Source organism: Physeter macrocephalus, chromosome 7, assembly GCF_002837175.3.
Source record: "Physeter macrocephalus isolate SW-GA chromosome 7, ASM283717v5, whole genome shotgun sequence".
NCBI lineage: Eukaryota > Metazoa > Chordata > Mammalia > Artiodactyla > Physeteridae > Physeter > Physeter macrocephalus.
The window spans coordinates 114530511-114539986 of NC_041220.1; the positions used below are offsets into that span (position 1 = coordinate 114530511).

The window sequence follows — 9476 nt, forward strand, 5'->3', positions numbered from 1 at the left end:
CCTCGGCATGTGGGATCTTCCCAGACCAGGGCTCACACCCGTGTCCCCTGCATTGGCAGGCAGACTCTCAACCACTGCGCCACCAGGGAAGCCCAGAATTGCTTTTTAAAGGACATAAGTCTGAAGCATAAGTCTTAGTCTGAAGCATAAGAGAGCCAGAGCACGCCATATTACCTTTGGCCAAGGCATGGCCTGTTGTCCATGGTTACGTTCCAGTCGCAGCATCTCTGCTTGTCTGCAGCGCTGTGGCTGAGTGGTTGTCCCAGCAATCCACAGCTCCTGCTGGCCTGTCTTGTTCTCCAGGACGCAGCTTTGAGTGATCATGGTGCCTGATAAATTATCACTAGCAGAAAGCTCTTGCCTGATTGTGCCTTTCTTAATTTGGTTCTTCTGCTACTTAGTTGGGGAGACTCCCTGATGTGATTTCAAGCCGCCAGTACAGTATTTGGGTCCCTGCATTGGCTATGTTTAAAATTTAAAAAAAATCAGGTGTACTTTGTAGAGAAGTTTAAGTATTGAGTGTGCTTTTTTTTTTAACTCGTAGAAACAAAGCATATACTACCTACCAGTTTCTACCTTCCCTGAAATTCTTCCCTGCTTGAGACTAAGGACCAAAAGTTTTAGTGCTGGCTACTGCCACCTTAACTCCCTTTTTCCTAGGATTCATTTGTTAACCGCACTTATATTTGCTTCAGACCACTCAGTACTGCTGGATATACAGAAGCAAGCAGTCTTTGTCCATTACATCCATCTACCACCAGACTTCAAAATTTGATGCTCACCAGAGAGCCAAAATTGTTATGCTAAGTTTTCTTTGATATCAAGTTTTAACTTTCTACCTGATAATCTCTTTATTAGGAGAGAGTTATGAATTCTTATGCCTCTGGGCCTTTGAACATGCCGGAGCCTCTGCTAGAAACACATCCTCACCGCTTCATTTGACTAGCTCCCATTCCTCCTCCCGTTATTCATGTGCACTGATGTCAGCCTGACCCTCACCCCGAGCCTCCCTGGACCTCCCCGCTAATTGGGACCTTGGGCCCTGGTCTTTTTCCATTTATTCCGCTTTAATTTCTTGTTCTGTTAACTTCCCCACTATGTTCTTTGTGGGCAAGAAACTCATCTTTTTCATTCATCACTCTATCATCAGAGCCTTGAACAATATCTGACACACCCTTGTGCACGTGTAACCAGAAGTATGTGTGATTTTGTTCTTCTTAAAGTGGTTGAAGTTTTAAACTTACAAGTCCTCTCTTATTTTTCATCCTTTCATTCATTCATGAAATATTTAAGAACCTACTTTGTGACAGGCTCTGTTAGGTGATGGGTTTAGAGCAGTGAACAAAACAGACAAGGTCCCTTCCATCATGGAGCTTGCATTCTAGTTGGGGGAGACAGATAAAAAATAAATATAGGTGATGAGGAAATGCTAAGAAGAAAAATAAAGCAGAGTGAGGGCTACAGGCAACGAGTAGGAGGTAGTGCGGCCAGACTTATCTTTTAGGGCCTCGCAGGCTATGGTGAAGCCTTTGGGTTTCATTCTGAAAGAGGTGTAATGCCTTCAAAGGGCTTTGAACAGAGGGGTGATGTGAACAGGCGACAGCCAGCCAGCCTACTGTAGGAGGTGGAAGAGAACAATTCATGAATAAAGCAGCCCCCAGCATAGTTCAGATGGGACGTGTTTGGATTAAGAGAATGTGAAATTTAGCAATTGACCCTGGCAGCTTGGATCAATTTTTACTTGATCATTCTTTTATTACACTACTGGTTCCATTTGCTAACACTTCATTTAAGATCTGTTTTATTTACTTTATAAGTAAGATTGGTCTGTGACCTGCTTTTATCGTGTTTACTTGTTTCATTTTGATATCAGCATTATGCTAGTTTTGTTAAATGAATTGGATAGCTTCCAATCTGTTTTGATGCTTTGGAACAATTCATATCAGTTAGCTAAAGTTTAGGTATATAAGATAGGTATTATCTATTCTGGAAGTTTTGGTTGAACTGGCCCAGTAAGCTCTGGGCTTGGGACGTTTTTCCAGGTAGATCATGAAACACTGTTTCAATCTATGACTACTGGTCTCTTCAGGTTGTCTTTGTTGAGCCAAGTTTGGTTTTTATAGTTTTAAATTGATTGATATAACAATTACTGGTGGTTAGTTTTTCTTTCCTTTCTCTTATGTATATGTATTCCTTCTTTTTTCTTCATCATTCTTTTGTCAGGTTTGTCAGTCTTGGTGCCTTTAAAAAAAAAAAACACAACTTTTGGTTTTATTGACTCGCTCTATTTTGGGGAGAGGTTGCTTTAGAAAAAAAGGGTAGAGGAAGTCTGATTCATTTTCTGCTTTTACCTTTATCATTTTCTTCCCACTACACCCTTTAGGCCTATTTTTGCTATTTTTATAGCTTCTTAGACTGTAAGCTTAGTTTACTTTCAGACTTTCTTGTTTTCTAATAAATGCATTTAAGACTATACATTTTCCTGAGTAGTGAACGTTTTGATATTAAGTGCTTTCATTGCTATGCAGTTTTAAAATAGTTCTCAATTTCCACTTATTTCCTACTTAATCCATGAATATTTTTAATAAGTGTTATTCAAATTCCAATGGTAGTGATGCTTTACCTTCTAATTTCATGAATAAAGCTTATATGTTAGGAAGTTAAAAAAATATTTTTGAGATTTCCTCTGAGGCCTGACATACGGTCATTATATTATGAATCTTCCCTACGAGTTTGAAAATAATATGTATTTTCATTTGGGTACTAAGTTCTTTATGACTCTAACTGTTAAAAATGAAAGCCTAGGAATATTCTTCTCTAGTTACCTCTAGAATTCAATCAGCATAGGGACCTCCAAGTAGGATACTCGAGGGCACCCCTCAGCCAGTCCGCCTCTCCACTCTGCAATCCAGTGCTGCTGGCATCTGCAGAGGATATATGAGAAGTTGCTGGATTCAGATGATTTTACAAGTAAGACCAGGTGACATAAATATAAAACTTTTTTCGTAAATAAACTTTCCTTCTATCTTGACTGAATCTAGCCCCGTTGCCAATGGTAGGCAAGTGATACCAATGGTAGATAATCCAGTATCGTTACTGGTCCGCCTATCTGTGAAAAACTGAGTTCTCAAATGATAGTTTGAGGACATAAGTGAATAATGTCTGCAAAGGCCAGTTGTATGAAAGTCAATGGGGAAATTTGGGGACCACCTTTATTAGAAGTTAAAGCACAAATCTGGATATTCATGTCCTCATTAAGGATCTGATGCCAGGCTAAAACTAGGGTGAGGCAACTGAGGTACTTGCCTTGGGCACCAAATTTAAAGGGGCACCAAAAAACTCAGTCACTGAGATAATATTTAAATGTAATATTTTTAAAAATCGAAATTAATGCAAAAAATTTATGATGAACAGAGTACCAAAATTGAAAATAAAGAAAGGATTTGACCCTGCAATTGATTCACCTCCCTTCACCGCACCCTAATTCCAGCTGTGGCTATGAGAAGGTCAGGTGGTTAAGCGATGTCAGAAGAGACAGGCAATGTAAGGTCAAGGTTATCTTGGGGTCTTGGAGTTGAAAAATCTTGGCATCATAGTTATACAATTCCAGGCTTGAGTTCTGACTATATGACCTTAGATAAGTTACTTACTTAACCTACTAGTTTCTTCATCTGTGATAGGGAGCTAATAACACTAATTTGTAAGGTTTTTATAATAACTAAACAAGATAACAAAGTGCTTATGCCTGACCCACAGAGGCAGATCCAAGTTTCGTGGAGCCTGAGGTTATATAATTTGGGAGACCTTCTTTAAGAAAAATAATAAAAAATTAGGAATGCAAAATTGGCATGGTAATGAATATTTAGACTGAGAAAATAAGTCATAAATAACAAATTTTTTAAAAGCACAAAACCCCCCAAAATAAAACATTTAAAAAATCAGTTGCCCCTCACATCACTGTCATCCTTTTTTTCCCCCAACAGTTTTTTGGCTACATTCCCTTTGACTGCCTTTTCATAGGGCAGCAATTTTGCAATACTTTCTATAGAGAGAATAGAAAAGAGAATAGAAAAGATAATTTTCTCTCACATGTTGTTTTGTTTCATATCATTATAGTTTAGAAAAGTGTCTCTAAGCTTTACAACTCACTATTGGCAATGTCTTGTCAATTCTCAAAGTGTTTTCATATGTGAGCTGTAATATTTGGAAGAATATGCCACAGACCAGTTTCTTAGCATTCACTTCACATGTCGCTTCTTTTTACTAGACCCACACTCTAGTAATTTGGGGGGTCAGCAAAGTGAGAGAGCTCTGGACGCTGCAGATGGAAAGACTACTGGGGCTGCCCTGTCCGCATGGTGGCTCAGCACACGTGGATCACTTTGGTGCTCAACACACTTCACCACAATGTGTGGGAATCTTGGTGAGACAGAACAGTTACTCCGAGCTAGTTCATTAATATACTTACAGGGCTTCCCTGGTGGCGCAGTGGTTGAGAGTCCGCCTGCCGATGCCGGGGACGCGGGTTCGTGCCCCGGTCCGGGAAGATCCCACATGCCGCGGAGCGGCTGGGCCCGTGAGCCACGGCCGCTGCGCCTGCGCGTCCGGAGCCTGTGCTCCGCAACGGGAGAGGCCACAACAGTGAGAGGCCCACGTACCACAAAAAATATATATATATATACTTACATATTAGAACCTCTTCACATTTGAATCTCTGCTTTCCCTTTTCAGAAAAAAACAAAAACAAAAACCATAAACAGCTTTATTGGTGTCATTTATATACCACAAATTTCACTCAAAGTGTACAAATGATTTTTAGCAAATTTACAGACTTATGCAATAATCACCACAAATTTCACTCAAAATATACAAATGATTTTCAGCAAATTTACAGACTTATGCAATCATCTCCACAATCCAGTCAATTTAGGACATTTTGGTTGGGAGTCCGCCTGCCGATGCAGGGGATACGGGTTCGTGCCCCGGACCGGGAAGATCCCACATGCCGCGGAGCGGCTGGGCCCGTGAGCCACGGCCGCTGCGCCTGCGCGTCCGGAGCCTGTGCTCCGCAGCGGGAGAGGCCACAACACTGAGAGGCCCGCGTACCGCAAAAAAAAAAAAAAAAAAAAAAAGATTCCTCATGCTTGTTTGCCTCACTCCCAATTCCACCTCCAGCCCCAGGCAACTACTAATCTACTTTCCATCTCTATAGATTTACCCTTTCTGGACATCTTATATAAATGGAATCACACTGGTTGTTTTAAAGCCCCTTCCTGTACCTGTTTTCCATCTCTTTAGTCCTGAGGTCTGTGATCCTTGTCCTCCAGCCCTGGCAGGGCTCTTCCTTCTCTGCATATTGTTATCCTTCCCATCTGGAGCCACAGCTCCCGGACTTTTCTTCGGTCGCATTGGTTTTAAGTTGTTCTTGCAATATCTCTTCCTGTCTATTGGCATAGTTTCATCTATTCATTGTTGACGGAGTCTCTAATTTAAAGCAGGTCTTGTGCTAGGCACTCTGACACACCACCTGCCCCTGCAAAGGAGATCGTCATCAGGTGAGATTTGCCACTTGTTGCATTGTTTGCCAGCTTTGATTCATTAACTCAAGCCTCTTGCAGGTTTAGCAAATAACAATATGGGATGCCCAGCTAAATTTGAATTACAGATCATCAATAAATAATTTAGTATAAGTATATCCCAAATATTTCATAGAAAAGTATAAGTGTGACCCATGCAATATTTGGGACATACTTACGCTAAAAATATTATTTGTTGTTTATCTGAAAATCAAATTTAACTGGGCATTCTGTATTTTATCTAGCAACTCTGTTGTAAGTAAGCTATTTGAAAGTTGGACTAGGTTGCTCTTAAATGGTGTTTGTTTTCACAAACAAAAAGTCTCCAAGACAAAACATTAGATTTCCCAGCTGTCGAGAAGACAGTTCCTGTTCCTTAGCTCCTTCAGTTAAAAACGTGCTTCAAAGAAGAAGCCAATTCGACTGTGGGAGAGATCGTCCCAAAGAGCTCTGGGTGGGTCACCGCAAACGTCTGGCAGAGGTAGGTCTGGGGTGACCGTCACAGCGCTCAACAATGAGCAGCGCAGCCCGCAGCCCGCACTGAGCCAACTGAGAGGTGGCGCCTTGATGGACCTGCTTCTCTCCCTCCTTTCCTCTCAGTCCAGGAGGGAAACTTCCAGAGAGACCCTGCCTCTCTCCAGATGGCCACTCAGGCCCGCGCCTCCCTGAGGGCGGGGTGGAAGGCAGCAGACGGCCCCAAGGGCACTGAGTACCCAGAATTACTCGCGAGTTCTGAAATCAACAGCCCGCAAGGTGCGAGGGGCCCGCTCTCGTTCATTCTAGAAGGGGCTTCCACTGGAAGAAGCGAGACCGTCCCAGCGCCCGTGCAGCCCCTGGAAACCCGAGATGCGGGGGGCGGCTCCCCCGCGCTCTCTTTCTCTCCCCCTTCCCTTTTAAAATTTTGGTCGGAGGAAAGAAAACCGTCTGGCGCCCAGTTGCCTGCGAAGACGAGAAGCGAGGAGAGTGACACACCCTCCCTTTAGCCCGCCCCGCGCCGCGCTGCGCTGGGAGGCGGGGGCCCGGCGAGGCTGCGCCCACCGGGAACGCCCTCTCCCAGTCGTCCGGCTCGGAGGATGGCCCGCTGACTGGGGCGGGAGCGCCGCGCCGGGAGGAATGATGCTCCGGAGGGGCCCCTGGCCCTGGCGCGCGCGGCTGCTGCAGACCCCAGGAACCCAAGGCCGAACGCACCCGCGACCGCCGATGCCCCAGGTTAAGCCCGAGCCCGGCGCCGGGCGGTGGGGTTGGGGGGAGCTGGGGGGAGGCGGCTGGAAAAGTTTGCGTGGGGCAACTTCCGAGGGAGCGAAAGCCCAGCGGCCGGGACGTTCACTGCGTTTTGCTGGCTCCCCGGCTTCGCGCGCGGGAGGCCCCCGACAAGTGGTCGCCCGGGCCGCGGAAGTGGGCCCCGGGTTCCTCACCCTCAGGGGCCGAGGGAAGGAAAGGCCAGGAAGGAGAGGACGTGCGCCGGCACATCACCTCGGTTAAGTTGGGGTGCGGGGACCATGGGGCTGCGGCCCGGGGAGCAGCACAGTTACCCCGGCAGGCAGTTTCTCCGCGTCCAAACTACGGTCTTGAATAAGTTTTCAGAGCCGTTTTGCTGTCGGCTCGATCGTAGGTGCCGAAATGGCCGAAAAGGGCTAAGAAAACGGTAGTGCGAGCAGAGTGAGCGCCCCGAGTGTGCGCTGTCGTAGGAGAGTGGAATTTCCATCCTGAAAACCGCGAGCACCTCCCTTTCAAAGGGGGAAGAAAAATTCGCGTTTTGTTCCGGGACTCGAGAGACGGGGGAATCATGAGTGTGTGCTGGTGAGTAACGGTTGGCCTGACACAGCTGTATTGTGGTCTGTGAAGAGCCGTCGCTTGGGAGGAGGGAGGAGAGTGGATGTGCGCTAAAAAAGACACAGGAAGACAGGGGAAAGTACTGATTTGTAACTGCGATTGTGATGGAGGCTGACAGGCGCCCAGGAGCCCTAATTCTGAGCCTGATGAGGAAAGACAGCCTTTAAACTAGAGCCTTCCAGGTGTACGCGGTTGCGGAGGGTGTGGTTTGCTTTTTAGTACCCAGCACCGCCTCCCCACCTTCATAAATCAGTTTCAGATTGTTAACCGGAAAAAGATTTTTTCTTCCAGTTGTGCAGTTTGAAAGAAAAGCAGAAAGTAAGCGATGTCATTACCAGTATCTTGTCACTTTCACGTCCTGTTCATTTTTTCTCTTTTTTTCCCCCTCCAGCTCTCTCAGGGCTTCAGAGTTTGGAATGGTGGAAGAAATGTTTAAGTGCAGTTTTAAAATGCCTTCCCTCACCGAGAGGGGTGGGATAGGGAGGGTGGGAGGGAGGGAGACGCAAGAGGGAAGAGATATGGGAACATATGTATATGTATAACTGATTCACTTTGTTGTAAAGGAGAAACTAACACACTATTGTAAAACAGTTATACTCCAATAAAGATGTTAAAAAAAAATAAAATAAAATAAAATGCCTTCCCTGAATGTTAGAAAGGGAATGAGGAAGGGCATTTTGTTCCTTATAACTAGGACAGGGGCAAACTTCTGAAAATGTAAAAGGGTAGATTTAATAGACTAATGGGAGAGAGAGGCTTTTTTCATTTTGTGAAATTTGTGTTTTTATTATAAATGTTGCACTTTACAGTCAAAGATATACCAAACAGTAAGACAACCCGATAAAAGGAACCCCCTTCCCTGTACACCATTTAAACTTAAATGATTGATTCACTTTTCTTTTAAATCTCTGTAACATTTTGAGTAGAATGTTTATGGATCCTAAGACTGGCTGCTCTTTCTCAGATTATCAACTCTAAACTCTTTTCTCCATGTTTCCCACCTGATGCTGTCCAGGGTAGTGCCATTGCATGCCCCAGCAGGAACTGGATACTCTTTTAAAGGAGGTTGAAAATGATACATTGGGGCTTATTAGGCTTAATCATAGGGGAATCATCTTAAGAAGCCTTATGTTTGACTGTTTCTAATTTGCAGATTTTTGTTTTAGGTCTTGACTGTCCGTGCTATTAAGTCAATTTGCTGAACCTTAGAAATAGAAATGTTTCCATTATTTCACTTGTCTGATTAAAGACCCCCAAAGAATAAAGAGAAGCTTTGAGTGTGCTTCTTTATATACTCTTTGAAATTGTACCATAAAGAAACTGACAGAAATATCCTGGCTGCCTAGGAGTTTTAGCTAGGGCTACTAAATCATTTTCTGCAAATCAGATTAACTGGTTGTAGGGACATCTTTCATTCTAAGGTCTCACTGTTTTGTGATTGCCCCATTTGATATGAAAAGTCCTATGGCTAAAGACAGGTGTTATTTCCATACATTTTTGCTGTAAACATTCAGATCCCTAGAGCCTCTGAAAGCAGCAGGAAAAAAAGAAGTGATACATGTGACCTGACAGCTCATAAAATCCTAGCTTGAAAGGACTTATCATTAATAGTATCTCAAGTAAGCATTCCCAGTTATATTTGGCCTCTTCTGAAAGTAGGAGTGTGCCTTACAGGAGCATTTAGTGATTTTGAAAAATAGACAGTTTTTATGCTTCACATGGTAGGTGAGTAATTGCCAGTGTTTTTTGGGTAGAAAAAAAGTTTGTCAACATGGGTATGTTTAGTATAGCAGAATTGCTTTTTTTAAAAAAAAATTATTTATTTATTTATTATTTTTGGCTGTGTTGGGTCTTTGTTTCTGTGCGAGGGCTTTCTCTAGTTGCGGCGAGTGGGGGCCACTCTTCATCGCGGTGCGTGGGCCTCTCACTGTCGCGGCCTCTCTTGTTGTGGAGCACAGGCTCCAGATGCGCAGGCTCAGTAGTTGTGGCTCATGGGTCCAGTTGCTCCTCGGCATGTGGGATCTTCCCAGACCAGGGCTCACACCCGTGTCCCCTGCATTGGCAGGC

General features: G+C 44.2%; 1 protein-coding gene and 1 long non-coding RNA gene across 2 annotated transcripts in view; one reads left to right on the forward strand and one right to left on the reverse strand.

Moving 5' to 3' along the window:
* Positions 1 to 2834: 2834 nt before the first annotated feature.
* Positions 2835 to 5636, reverse strand: LOC112063729 (uncharacterized). The gene is made up of 3 exons (XR_002891143.2): positions 5280 to 5636; positions 4687 to 4723; positions 2835 to 2924 (listed from the first exon to the last, which is right to left on the reverse strand). It is a non-coding gene; the product is annotated as an uncharacterized lncRNA (long non-coding RNA).
* A 994-nt stretch (positions 5637 to 6630) lies between these two features.
* Positions 6631 to 9476, forward strand: part of MCUB (mitochondrial calcium uniporter dominant negative subunit beta) — a 98259-nt gene continuing 95413 nt past the window's right edge. Inside the window, 1 exon segment of the mRNA XM_024119456.3 lies at positions 6631 to 6785. Coding sequence (XP_023975224.1) covers positions 6690 to 6785 — 96 coding nt within the window. The 5' untranslated portion in view covers positions 6631 to 6689.